The sequence below is a fragment of the Melopsittacus undulatus genome, chromosome 2, assembly GCF_012275295.1.
Source record: "Melopsittacus undulatus isolate bMelUnd1 chromosome 2, bMelUnd1.mat.Z, whole genome shotgun sequence".
NCBI classification, from domain to species: Eukaryota; Metazoa; Chordata; class Aves; order Psittaciformes; family Psittaculidae; genus Melopsittacus; species Melopsittacus undulatus.
Genome location: NC_047528.1, coordinates 86,437,493 through 86,452,210, shown reverse-complemented (window position 1 = coordinate 86,452,210; position 14,718 = coordinate 86,437,493). Strand labels below are relative to the sequence as shown.

Sequence of the window (14,718 nt, the reverse complement as noted above, 5' to 3'; positions counted from 1 at the left end):
ACAAATTTAGCTTAAATGTCTTTCTCATTGACCTATACCTGGCTGAAGCTATCAAACAAGTCTTCAAGGATACATTTTGGATACCTGTTATCAAATACTCCAAAATTAAATGAACCCCAAAATTAAAGGTGTCTAGGCAACTTACACAAGCACTGCACAACATGCATATGTGCTTTACAATGCGCAAGTATCTTGTCCTCTGAACAATCTATACCGAATTCCTTCATAACATACTGTGTCGTTTTTGAGATGTAACTGGGAAGCTGGCAGGATGTTCAAATGCCAGAGCAGTATTGTGTTGTGTGTGTGTGTGTATGAATCTCCTCATCTCACATCTGTTGGCTTAATTCAGTATATAAAGCACTGCAGTCCAGTGTAAGAAGTTTCCTGAATGACCATTCTCCTTCACTTCCCTACTCTTACCTGAGTAGCTAGAAAACTAATTCAGAGTAAGGGTATAAACTCATCAGCGAAGGGATGAGTTTAGCCTGAAATACATAAATACTAACATGATATGCTGCAAAAGTGTTGCTGATAATAAATGCAGTGAGAAAGCAGCTGAGCAGAAATGGGAAACGGTATCCCTGTGATTTCAATTTTTTATCCCTGACAAATTCCAAACACTGGCTTCAAATTGAGATGATTAAAAAACTTCCTGAGTGAGTCTACAAAAGTTCAAAATTGGAAGTGTGACAAAATCCAAGATGATTATGAGGACTTCCCACAAAAATAGTGACCCTAGCCTCAGTAGGGCAAGATGATGTTTACCAATCTACAGATGAACAAGAGCTGCCACTTCCCCATATTATGCTGCTAAACACAAATAAACTTGACAAATAAAAGTTATTTCATTATCAGAATTTGCTTTTAACTCAATTTTCCACGGGAGTTTTCATGCAACCTATTTATGAGGCAATTCTTATCTGAAAACTTACCTTTAGCATACTGCCTCATGCTTTCCATATAGGCAGAGAGATTTTCTGCAACCAATGTAACTAGGGCATGATTGTGCTGAAGTTGATTGATTAAGTCATGTCGGTAAAACACGTGGGGACTTCGCTGGGTTTGACTGAAATTAAAATACAAATATATGTTGAGAAGTCTTGCACCTAATAGCTCAGAAATCAGTTTAAGAAACTCATCTTTGATACTAGTTCCAAATTTTCCTAGATCTCTAACAGAAAGCATATTAAGTCTCTTACAATATTTGTTTTTTTTTTATTCTGACACATCATCAGTTCTTACCAGTTATTAAAAGTAGTTAATTTATGAGGATTATACAGTTACAGTATGGATGGAAAATATCAAAGCAATCTGAGTAGCTCAGTATGCTGGAGGGAGAATTACCTGCAATAAGACAGGAAAAGAAATACTGGCCCACAAACTTGATAATAGAGATAGAAAACATAAACTGTAGTATATCTACACTCTGCATAATCACAGTTTCTTCCACATCACTAAATAAAACTAGCTCAATTTTCAAATCGAAAGCCTCTGGTCTTAAAACTATAGTGAAAGAATCCTAGCTAATAATCACGCCATTTCTCTCAATACTTCAAAAAACTGCACAGCTCTGCATTAAGTTGGGGTTTTTTTAATAATATCTATATGAAAAAATGTTGTTACGAACATAAAAAAACCCACAACACTGTTATTCAGAGCATACAGCCTAAAAAACCCACTGAAGTTGAAGAAAATGATTATTCCAAATAAGCAATCAATCATAATTTTAGTCTATTAAGCAAGATCTGACAAAAAATGCTGTTCTTAAACAGTACTAGATATATTTAAGTTACAGAAGTAAACTCCACAAGAAAATACAGCACTTCGGTCCAAAACCCACATGCCACGAACACTATCAAAATCTACTAATTACTTCTGCACAATAGTCTCAAAATGCTTCAACTTGTGTAGATCAGAGCACCAATCCCAGCTGCATAAACAATGCAAATTTGCACTGTTCTTCCACCGTTAACAAAGGAAAAATAAAAGGGGGGTTGGGGGGTGCAGAGGAAAGAAGAGGGGAGACCAGCATTCCTCACTGTTTGCCACTCCGATGATTCTGTAGCTTGCCCTGAAGAAATACAGACGGGATTTCAGAACTGTTCTCCTTTCCTTCAACACTTAAGAAAGCAGACTCTACACTTAGCTGAATGGATTACAGGTAGGAATTCGCACCCTTCTTAGGAAACATGGTCCCCGTAGTAGAGGACCTAGACCACTCTATAGTATCTCCACACATTTTGAGAAGAGTAGGGAAGGCAAGAAATCCCAGTTCCAGAACAGCTGATAATGATCTTGCTGCAGCTGATAACCACATTTCACTGCAGATGTAACAGGAACTGATGAACCAATTCATTGGGCCAAAAACCACTGTCAATTTGAGCTTAAAAGACAGAAGCCATCAACGCCCTGCCAATAATTTTATAATCTGCAACCAACAGAATTTGGCCTGCAACCATTAGAATTTGCCTGCTAAGCAGAGAGGTACTCAAAAGATTAAATTTCATAACACACAGAGCTTTCCAAAACAGCTTAAAAGAGCACTTAAAGCACAAATTGTGTTTAAAAAAAACCCGACATTTGTTGGGAAGAAAACAAAATGGATAGAAGCATGAAGGAAGAAAATATACAAGACATCAGAAAGAACATTCTTCTGTTTTGCTTTGAGAAACTTTCTAATTACACTTTATTACATCTCTGCCAACAGTCCTTGCTCAGCATTAACCAGCAACAAAACCAGCAAAAGACTGGATGTGTCTCTTTTAATGACTCCCTCTAGATAGATGCGTTTACAGAACATAACAATAAATAAGAACACTGACTATTCAGGAAATACAAATCACAGAATCACAGAATCCCAAGGGTTGGAAGGGACCTTGAAAGATCATCTAGTCCAACCCCCTGCAAGAGCAGGGTAACCTAGAGTACGTTACACAGGAACTTGTCCAGGCGGGCCTTGAATATCTCCAGTGCAGGAGACTCCACAACCCCCCTGGGCAACCTGTTCCAGTGCTCTGTCACTCTTACGTATGACAGAACAAGTAAAGGAACCAACAGAAGCAAGCCAGGATATTTTGCAAAATCAAGTTATTGAATGTGTGTTTACGCATACATAATATTATACATTTGTATCAGTCTTACAAAGCATAGCAAAAAGCTTTATTGACAGAAAACTAAAATCTTCTGTGCTAGACATTTTTTACTTCTTTCTCAACAATGCACACAAACAGTAAATTTGGACATGGATGTATCTTGGTTAGCAACTGTTTCTAAAAGTTGAGTAATTGTAATTACTGGAGTTATCAGCTGTGAGCTGTTACACAGTATTTCTGACCAAAATTTCAGACATTATTTTGATCATTTGCTAGCATGAAATCAAAGGCAAGACGATTGTCTTTAAGCACAGAAAAAAGCCTGTCTGACAAGACTTTCAAGCATGCTTTCTAAAATTGAAGCAAACTCCATACTCAACTAAAGAATTATTCCTTAAAGATCTGCAGTTAAGTTATATGATGATGTTACCACTGGAACATATTGCTTTAGTAGTAACTGAGGAATGTGAAAAATTTAAGTTAACAGCAAAACTCATCTTTTCACCACGCTTCTACTAAATGGGTATCAAAAGCCACTGTATAAAAAAGTGTTTTGAGATGGATGACGAAGTACTTTGGAAATACTAAAAAACACACTTCATAGTTAGAATGCATGCTTATTTGCTAGAAAAAAAACTGTCAAAGTGACAAAGGCAAAATTCCAAACTACTTCATTTACATGAATTTTAAAATAATTATGTCTGCACATACAATTTGCTCAACACAGTACTGCTCATGTAACTCAACTTTTGAAGCCAGGACTTCTACTACACGAACAGATGTTATATACCATGAAAGCAGACATTAAAGATCCAAATAGAAAGTGAGCAAACCCAGCAAATTCTATTATTTGGGCTAAAAAGTGACAAGAAGCTAGCATCACTGCTGCTTTAAAGCACTAATTAAACCCCTAAATACTTAGAGAAGGTCCTCTCAAGGCTCAGTTAATTCTTCTTGGCAAGTAATTTAGAAGACCAATCTTACACTGCTTGAGTAGATACAGGTCAAACTAGTGCTTGAAATTAGTATAAAGGAGGCTCTACCTCCATCAGCTGACACAGAGAAAATTAGGATGATTAATTATCTGTACATTAAGGGTCAGTATGTTGAGTAATAAAGTTGACTACTTCCTACAAGTGTCCTCGCACCCAAAGAAGAACTATTTTTTATGCTGTTATAATTGTGGTTAAGTTAAACTTCCAGAAATATGCTGCATTTCTTTGTGGTCAGGGAGTTAAGTTTTGCCAGAGCAATTGTATAAACTCTTTGTCACTTCACTCAACTGCATGAATAACCAGCAATAACTAAAGCTTCTTCCTCTTCAAAAGAATCTCTACAGTGCCAATGGCAGAAGATAATTTATACTTATTTTTGCCAAGAATAAGCCACCTTAGTTGTTCTGAACTTTTAATTGCCAGTGACAATCAACTGAATCACTCCAAAAGAGTTGTATACAGGTTATAGGATTAACGCTGCACACAGAAAGCTCTGTGAAACGTTTTTGAGGCAGTTGTCAAAAAACACCTGGTTTGATCTATTTTCAATCCAAATTCTAGAAGGATGTTAGAGATCAAAATTTAAGTCAGATAAGTAAGCTGACAGGAACAGGTGCTAGATGGATGTGTTACATTTCCAAGCTGCATCAAGGTTGTAAGAAAACGTCACTTTCTACTTCAAAATGATGTTTTCACTTACTAGGTTTCCCACTCAACTGGGAAACCTGACTACCTGACTAAAATAACTCCCTCACCAATATCTTGCTAACAAAGACTTCTCCACAGGAAGAGGTCTTTATAAGACCCTCGAGTAAAACCTTTAAATCATTGTTTACTTTCCTGCCATATGTGTTTTAAAATTCTGCATTAAAAAAGAGGTATTATCACACACTACAATGCAGACTTCCTTGAAATGTGAGCAATGGAAGAGATGATCTGACGAAAAGATATATTCATGCCATCTTGTACTGTATATATGCCATCTTGGGAGCCTATATTTCCATAATCAGAAATAGTTAGGTTCCTCCCAAGATTACTTCAGAGCATAAAAATAATAAAGTGCCTTGAATGAGCTCTACTTCAATAATTTACTTAAAGCAAAGCCTTCTGTTAAGGCATTATTCTAAGAAGCACTGAACTTAACAAGTACCACGAATAACCAGGTAGAGCTCACCTAGAGCTTATAGCATATAAAAGGTTACGGATTCCAATACACGTAAGAGAGACTCATCTGTTAAAAAGCAAGTACTTTTGTGACATTACTGGAAAAGCCTCAAACAATAATTAATGTGAACCTGTAAAGGATTAAAATATCATGAAACAGGAAAAAGATGTTGCAAACTAAATTAATAAAGGAACCTCCAAAAGCCAGGAATGCAATATTATCACTGCTCCTTAAAACCACTCTTCATCATTAAGAAGATAGCGTTGAGTAAACGAAAGGCTTATTTCGCCCATCTTTTCCTGCCTTGATCCTTCCTGAAAGCTGCCTGTGCTAGCAACACTGATCTGACTAGTTTAACTTCTTAAAAGAAATAAACTAGTTATGCAGTGCTGATAAGCAAACATTTTTCTAGCATTTCTAAAAATTCTGATGCAGATATAATATCTGTTGCGGCACAGAATCTCATATTTCTGTTGTGAGATGACATTTAAAATAATGAAAACGAGCACATATATTTTAACAAATTCAAACAGACATGGCTTTTTTTTTCTTCCTTTTAAAAGCAATCAAAGAAAATAAACCCCCATAAACCCAGAAAAACACACCTAATACATTCCAATATCACTCATTCAGGACAGAATCAGTTTTTCCCCCCAGACAAAAAAAGAAGTCACCTTTGATTTCAAGTATATAAACTGGCTGATATATATAAATTTATCATCAAAGTATAGGGATGTGTGGGTATGTTTCTCTGTATGTGTGTGTTTACATACATACATGCACATAAGATGTATTTATACTTCATAAGTGTCCTGGGTTCAGCTGTAGCAGTAATTCTATTCCTTCTTAGCAGCTGGTACAGTGCTGTGGTTTTGAATTTCAGCCTGGGAACAGCGCTGATCACACCGATGATTTAGTTGTTGCTCAGTAAAGTCTGACCAAGGACTTTCTGAGTCTCACGCTTTGCCAGGGAGGAGGGGAAGGGAGGAAGCAGAGACAGGACATCTGACCGAAACTAACCAAATTGGTATTCCATACCACAGCCCACTATATATACTGTGGGCAGTTACCGGGAGGGTTAGACCACTGCTCGGTCAGGCTGGGTATCAGTTGGCGGGTGGTGAGCAGCTGTATTCTCTTCCCTTGTTATTTCCCTTATTATTATTATTATTGGTGACAGTAGTAGTGGTTTGTGTTATACCTTAGTTACTGAACTGCTCTTATCTCAACCTGTGGGAGTTACATTCTTTCGATTCTCCTCCCCATCCCTCCGGGAACAAGGGGGAGGGAGGGGGAACGAATGAGCTGTGTGGCTGACTAGGCTTAAACCACAACAGTAAGTCATTTCCATTCTCAGACAGAAAATTCCATGGATAACAGAAAAACAAACCTGGATTTCTTCACAAATTGGACTACTGTTCTAAAACTGAATAGAAGCATATTTGAGGAAACAGTTAACTTTTACTGTTCAGTTCTCTTACTGGTCCTGGGTGTCTGAATTTTTAAGAGTCTATTTACATTAAATTCAAGAACATCTTTAAACACCAGTTATGAATTTATTTAAACCTTCCCTGCCTCATGTAAAAAAGATTTGAAAATTTGCCTCATTCCAACACATTCAACTTTTAACAGACAGAATCTTATTTCATTTCACTCTTACCTCAAGTTTTGTGGCGCTTCACCAAATAAACTACAGATTTCTCTAATTTGTTTCAGTGCAGGAATGACCCATTTGTCATTTGTGCGAAGCTCTTCTATAAAACGGTCTATCCACTGGATCTTTTGTGTATCTCGATCCTTAAAGAACAACCATTTGTAATCAGAATCAAGTATATTGCAGAACCTATCATTATTCCCTTACTTTATTTCCAAGACGGGACAGAACACACAAAGCCACACAAATACTACATCAACTGAGTTCTGAAACATATAAGCATAAGAAACATACTGAGCAGCACTACATGTTGGAAGAAGCTATCAGTGTGTTACAAACTCTCTGCCTTCAAGCACTCAAGCCTTCAGTACTTATTTAAGAAAACCTGTAATTAGACAGAACCATCAGTGTTTAAATAATCCACTCTTTCCCCTCTTTCATTTCATTCTACTCACTGGTACTCAGAGTAAACTGCTATAAAATATATATTTAAGGAAAAAAAAAAAGAGAAACTGTTTCTTAACAACTAAGAAACAAAACCTGACAGTGACCACCAAGACCAATAATGTACTATTCTGAACAACAATGAATTATTATTCTGGCAGACTTTTACAGAAGTTTGGGTGGGGAAGGAGAGCATGTAATAGTTTTCACTGTCCTTTGCTAGGTCCTTTCTAATATTACACAAGACCTATAAGGACTTACTGAAAATAAAAACCCTACCCAAACAAATCAGCATAACCGAGTTCAGAAGAAACTCAGATAGAAGGGAGATGTTGCTTTTCCTTTCTATTTACTTTGGTAGGGTTCTTTTCCAGTTCCTTCAATATGGTCATTACAGTATGTCATCAATGGCAAGAAGGCAGGAAAACTGATGTATTTCTCACCAATAAAAGTGCAAACTGTGTTATTTAAAATATATCCCATAACATTTTAAAAGTACCGGAATGTTGGTAAAATAATACAATTCTATAAGGAACACATCTGTTAAATTACCAAATCCGTTGAAATTTTTATGGGGGGTGTAACTACCAGTGACTGACTTCACAACAGAACATACCAAATTACTCACCTGTGAACAGCTGTAATCTAAGATTTTAATATGGGCGCTAAGAGCCTGGTCCATTATATCAACTGGTACATCATCACTATGAGCCAAATTCCACAAAAGGTTCAGCACTTTGTGTGCCATCACACCATCCTTGTCATCCTCTGCAAGACGACGAATCAACTCGAGGAGCTTCTCACGCTGTTTCTTGCTTGCATTTGTCCAACTTGCCTGAGAAAACATTTTATTTGATATGAAAGTCAGTCTTTTTATTTTTTTTTAAATTCCACACATAATCTGCACCATTAACAAATGAAGCAACAATAAAGTGATACAACTATGTAAAAAATGTTTACCTTAATTTGATTAAAAATAAGTACTGCGTTAGATCAATACTTAAGTCAGACACAACTGAGTGGCTCTTTTAATGTTTACAACTAAAGTGTATCCAACTTCGGCCTTAAAAAAAAAAAAGTATCTTTAAATGAAGATCACAAGATGTGTTTGCAAAAGTTAACATTACTCCTGAGAAGTTTGTCAACAGTCAAGAGTGGCCTCAGCTGTTTCTTGGAAAAGCTATGTCAAAACACCTGTGCTTACACTCAGAAAACTGTTTAAATAACTTACAATCACTAAACAAGTAAAACTGTAGTATCACTTGTGCCTCTGAAACTGACTGAAACAAATGTCCTCTGCAGCAAGTCAACCTTTTTCTAAGTTTTGAATTAACATTACTTCATAACCATCTCATAAGGTCAGACACAACTCATAACAGTTTACACATCAATTTCTGAGCATTTAGTTCAGTATCTGGATTACAGAACATTAGACATTCACCAAACTAGAGGACTCCCATTAATGAGAGCATGAACTGCATGTAAGCCAAAACATGACTATAATATATTCATCGAAAACCAGAAAACACGAGTCTACAACACCGGTTTGCAATTTCTAATACAGCAGCTTACCTGCTAAAGGTGAAACAATAAAACAAGCTTGATCGCACCACTACTGACAGCTATGAATGTTAATGTTAACATATACAAAAAGCCAGTGAATAACAAACTTCCAGAAACAAGTTGTTTTGTGATTTCAATCAAATCATTAGGTGTTCATAAACACTCAACTTTATTTTCCTGAGACTTTCATTTCGTATCCTTGTTAACTGGAGAAAAATTATTACACGATAAAGAGGAAGTCTGGGGAGAGGGTAATGGAAGTCTTTGATCTCCCCTATTTACAGATCAAAAATAGCAATGCCTGATAAAACTTGAAACCTACTCTAATGCCAGAAGGAAAACATTATTCACTAGATCACCAACACTTAATAACTTAAAACAAATGCAAAAAAGTATAGGATCAATTATTTATTTTATTGGAAAAACTACATATCCCTAGGATTGCTAAGTGTCACTGTAATACTAGGGGCCTTCACAGACATGCATTACCCAGAAGTTGTTAAACCAAAAAACAAAGCTGGTGATTAAACTAGCAATACTAACTAGTCTTTGCTTTAGACAGGAAGTAAATAAGAAAATCTCTCAATGTATGCTCGTTAAAGAATAGCACAATCTAGCATTTCTAATATTAAGTATTATAGACAGTTGCTACACATTAAGAACACAAGGAAACTACCCATATCTAAAATAAGTGGAAAGTAGATGTTGGTAGAGTCACAAATTGTATCTAACTTCACAATCCACTTCCTAAATACAGTCAAAACATGCACAGTTACCTTAAAACAATCAAACAGGTGATCAAGCTGTTCAGGAGAGAAATCCCAAGCTAATTTTGCAAGGAGATCATGTACATTTTTTACAATGGCTTCATGTTTTCCTGCCTGTCAAGAAGAAAAAAAGAATCCACCAACATTTGTAGCAATCCATATTGAGTTAAGTAGCGAGACATCCTACATAATTTTTAAAAGAAGACTGTTAAAGGTGGCCAGCAAGAAAAGCTGATGCTGTGGGAACAGCATGGCAAACAGAGTATTTTCACTGGTAAGTCACAATATTTAGATTCCTCTTGTATGCTTTCATTTTTTGTTCTTTAAACAAAATCAAGCTATGATAACAGACAATAAAGTCTAAAAGTTTATTTTAAATTGCAGATAAGTATTTTAATCTAATGTTGTGGTTTTGTGGTTTTTCTTGTCTTTTTTAAGAAAAACCTCAAAATCTACCTCGTCAATGAATTTCATTGGGGTGTCTTAAGCTGCAAAACAATTTCTCGTACTTCTACATAGTTTATCAGGTTGAAGTACTTCCTTCATGCAAGTCAATTGATGGGAAACTAAAGCTTTCTATTATAAACAACTTACTGGCAGACAACATTTTTAAAGTCCAACAGTTTATAAACTTATGAATTCTAACAATCAAACAACTAATGGCAAGCTCCTGAGTCATATACTAGCCACAGTTTCAAGAGAGTCTGGTGTATATCACGATTTTGATATTTAAGGAAGAAGACAGTAAGAAAATACCAGCGAGCTCAATTTTAAATATGAGTGAGAAGAAAATTTCCTTTGTATATGCCCAGGCTGGAAAATGCATCCTGTACTTTAAATCTGCACTTGAAATCAACAGTTTTGGACTATGTGAATCAATAGCTGATCTGCTGCAAAAAAAAGTTCCCTCTAAGTGTAGAATAGAAAATGCAAACCAAATACATAGAAAATAAACTCTGATATAATCTCATACAGTATTAAAAATACATGCATGAGCAGTTTTGAAATTAATTTCCTTCTTAAAGCTTGCATCAGTAGTGCACTTAAAAACAAAAAAAAAGAGACTAATAGCTTTGTTACATGCTGTGCTGTAAATTCTTTATACTGTGCCATAAATCCTTCTTTAAGAAGAATATAAACAGTTACATTCATTTTCATATTATGTGTCAGATTGTGAGAGGGGGAATTACTAAACCACTTCACTTGATTTTACAAAACATAACGTAATTTTTTCCTCTGACCAGACCATTTCCTGGTTAGCAAGAAAAACATAGCATACAGGGCAAGAAAGAGCATCTACAACACAACAAATGAAAGAAACATGCAAAGCTGCTGGTGGGGTTGGGTAAAAAGAGTAAAAAAAAAAGCATATAACAGCACAAGATAGTAGGGAAAACTTGTGTGTGAACTGTCATCTTGCTGTGCAGAAACACAGAAGGGCCTGTGAAGTTCTACTTAAATACTCCAGAATGTAAGTAATAAGACTACAACACTAATCTCTGCACTTTTATTTCTTGTCCAGCTGGATCTTTCCCTGCAACTTCACCAGGCTGCAACTTAATGCTTGTCTTTAGAGACTTCCAACATAATTCCTCCAACCAAATATACTTCTACATTGTGAACACTGGCTAAAACATGAAAAGACGTCAAATAAAACTTAGAATATATGTCGCCTTCTAAAGGCAAAAGCAGTACGATTATACTGCTTTTCATAAACTATTTATTTTTATTGTAGCTGCATACTGAGATTCTGAAGGCAGTTCTATACTGTGAACTGTAAATTTGTTCATGCTCACCCTCTAAACCCAGGCAGCAACATAACAGCTCTAGCTTGGAAAGCAAAACCACACCATTGCCGCACGGAGCCAGAGCTAAAATAGCCTTCCTGTTATATAAAGCCACACAGTAAATCAACTCTTCACTACTGAACTTCATGCTCCAGCTGCTCTTAGAAGAACTTCTAAAAACAGGAGTGGCAAAGTTGGGAAAAATCACTCTGTATTAGCAGATTTTGGTATTCTTATCTTTTAGTCTGCTTTAATTTCAACAGTTTGGCTTAAGTGGATTTGCCCAGGTGTCCCTATTTTCAGACATGCTGTTTTCAGGCTGGCCAAAGCCACAGTGAAACCATCTTAAGACTTAATGAATTCAACTTTCACACAAAAAAATGATAAAATACAGGGTAAAACTACAGCAAGCGCAGTGTGGCAACTACCTAACTGAAAGCGTAAGAAGAGAGCAGAGTAAGCTGAGTATCTAAGCGCACGGGAGACTTACTCCTCAATTTTTGTTTGCAACTGTTGCATAGACTATCCCTATCTTTAAAGGCTGTAGCACTTTGAACACTTTTCTTGGAGGGGTGAAAGGTTTGGCTTAAAGTAGTTTATTCACATGTTCCGGTTCCAGGCCCTAGGAGCAATATAATTGCTTGGAAGACTTTTTTTCCAGATTTCAGGATTCCACACACACACCCCCCCTTATAAAAGGTAAGGCTCTAATATTAATATCGTAATACAAGCCTACTAACAGCAAACTAACTTCTCAAAGTCTTTTTTATCTGCACAGACTTCTTACAGTTTGGAAAGGTTTACAGACCAGAAGATGAAAAATAACAGCATGATCACAGATCTTAATTCAAGTAGTCTGTGCACTGCTGTTACATGTAACTTTCTAAACAGGATGTAATAAGAAAATAAAGGCTTTCTTGAGTTTCAGCCTGTGCAACTACTATTGTGCCGGAATTGAAGTCTAGAGATTATAATGTTAGTTGAAATATTGGAGATCTCAAGTCAACCTTCCACTACATCACCTGTAGTCTCAAGTGTTTCAAATGCAACCTGAAAACAGCATGCCTGAAAATAAGAACCCCTGGGTAAGTCCGCTTAAGCCAAACTGTTAGCTTCAGAACAGCATGAACACATGTAAGATAGGGATATAATACTACCCAAATTCTGTATTAGCCATTGTCATAGTATAACCCCAGCTGGCAATTAAGCGGCACAGAGCTACTAACTCACTAACTCAAAAGTGGGATGAGAGAGTAAATCAGAATGGTACAAATCAGAAATCTCACAGGTTGAGATAGAGGGTTTACAGGTAAATCTTCTGCCTTACCTACAGAGAACTATATAAGCTACTTTGAAGAAATTTAACTGTATCGCTGCCAAAACCAGTACACAGTTTATTTTGGAAACCACATTAAATCTTCCCACACTTGAAAGACTGGCCTGAAGGCTTACTTTTACAGTTAAGTTAGACTTTCACTACCCATTACTGATGAACAAAGATATATGTTCTCATGCTTTTTTTCTACCCTAAAATGATATTTTCTGTCTACTCAATTAATAATGATTTTGTTTCTTCAGATGCCCATTATGTGTGCTAAACTCATGCACCCCACAGCTAGGAAGTCCAGCTTCACCAATCATTTCAGTAAACAAGCCAGTATTGCAAAACGCATAATTAACAAAATAAATTAAAAAAAAATCATTACAACACTAAGGAAAGAATTTGGTGTTAAACAATTTCTAGAACAGTCATTATTATTAGCCTTATTAACAGAGCTCTGCCCAGGAAAAATATACAACTGTGGTGAACTCTGAGATTAGCAATACATATTTTAATGCATTCTGACACATTAAACTCATGTATCATGCTCTTTCATAATCCAGACTTTGTTCAACATTGAGGGTTCCTTAGTACTTAAAATGGATAATCTTCACACCATGTTCTGAACTGTAGTTGATCCCATCTCCACTTAGAGACACACGAAAAGACAATTTGGAGATCCAGGACCCCCAGAAAGAACACCATTTGATTTCAAATTTTTCTCTAGTTTTATCTAACACTAAGCAAAAGGATAAGTCATCTTCTCAATACATGACATACAGTAAGATCCTTCCTGCACAGCAGCAGAGAAGTAGTTGAATCCTTTACCTGTGCAGCCCAAATGTTGTCAAGATCCTGCAAAGTGAGGGCCTTCTCTTTGATGACAAAACGGAGGATTTTCTCTAACTTCTCTACATATTGAGGTTGATGAAGACTATCTCTCAACACAATTGACAAAATATTATTCTGCTGGATCCATTCCTGAATATAAAAAAGAAAGTAGTGCCATCTCAAATTACTGAAGTGCTATCACTGCTATTAAGCTAAAAAGCAAAATGTCAACCTGTTACAGATTTTATATGCAATATTCTAATTGAGAGAAGTGAGGAAGATGCAACATAAGAGGAAAATATTTATCTCATTTATATTTCACCTTAAAAAAACCCAGCACTATAAATAATCCAATATGCTAGTCATTGTGATATCTTAATGGGAAGTATTTTTTCAGGCATATTAAAATCACGAACTGAAAGCACAAAAATATTCAAGCAACTTCAAACTTAAAAAGCCAGTGGAAAGAACATTTAACTCTCCTATTCAAAGAATTAAAAAAATTTCTCTTCCAGTTCACAATCATTAAGCATCAAAATGAAATTGTTGAAGTCACTTCTAACTTTACGGGTACGCCTACAGCACATCACATAAAAAGGGCATAAGCAAGGACTGAAATACAAAAGGGTTAGATTATTCAAGTACTGCCACTTACAGTTTTTTTATAAATGCTTCCAACTAATTAGAGGCACATATTCAAGCCATAATTAAGTAGATGCAATTTTTTCAGTGGTGTCATTGACACAGTCAATTAATGTACTGTATTTTCTTCTTTCGACCAAAGCAAAGCAGTGTGTGCTTTGAGCAGTGAAGAACAAATGTGCACAGTATCATAACTTCCAACAGAGTCAGAGTCCTTAATTACAGACTTAAAATATTACAGCTAGTTTCATGAAATACTTAAACCTAAAAGTTTTCATTTAAAAACAGAGGTCTTGTCTGAGATGCCAAATTACAGGGAATATGCAAAAAAAGAGACCTATTTCCTCCTATTGCTTTAAAATGCCAAACTGCAGTTACTCTATTTTGTCAGGGATCTTTTGCAGATTACAAACCTTACATCAGGTAGACAGTCGCAAAGATAAACACTCCTTTT

At 36.0% G+C, this 14,718-nt stretch overlaps 1 protein-coding gene across 1 annotated transcript in view; it reads right to left on the bottom strand.

Annotated features, from left to right (window-relative positions):
• Positions 1 to 14,718, bottom strand: part of USP9X (ubiquitin specific peptidase 9 X-linked) — a 101,964-nt gene that overhangs the window by 49,206 nt on the left and 38,040 nt on the right. Inside the window, exons 10-14 of the mRNA XM_034060033.1 lie at positions 13,620 to 13,772; positions 9,693 to 9,797; positions 7,982 to 8,188; positions 6,916 to 7,052; positions 936 to 1,069 (exon numbers count right to left, since the gene is read on the bottom strand). Of these exons, the coding sequence (XP_033915924.1) occupies positions 936 to 1,069; positions 6,916 to 7,052; positions 7,982 to 8,188; positions 9,693 to 9,797; positions 13,620 to 13,772 (736 nt within the window). The remainder of the gene's footprint in view (positions 1 to 935; positions 1,070 to 6,915; positions 7,053 to 7,981; positions 8,189 to 9,692; positions 9,798 to 13,619; positions 13,773 to 14,718) is intronic.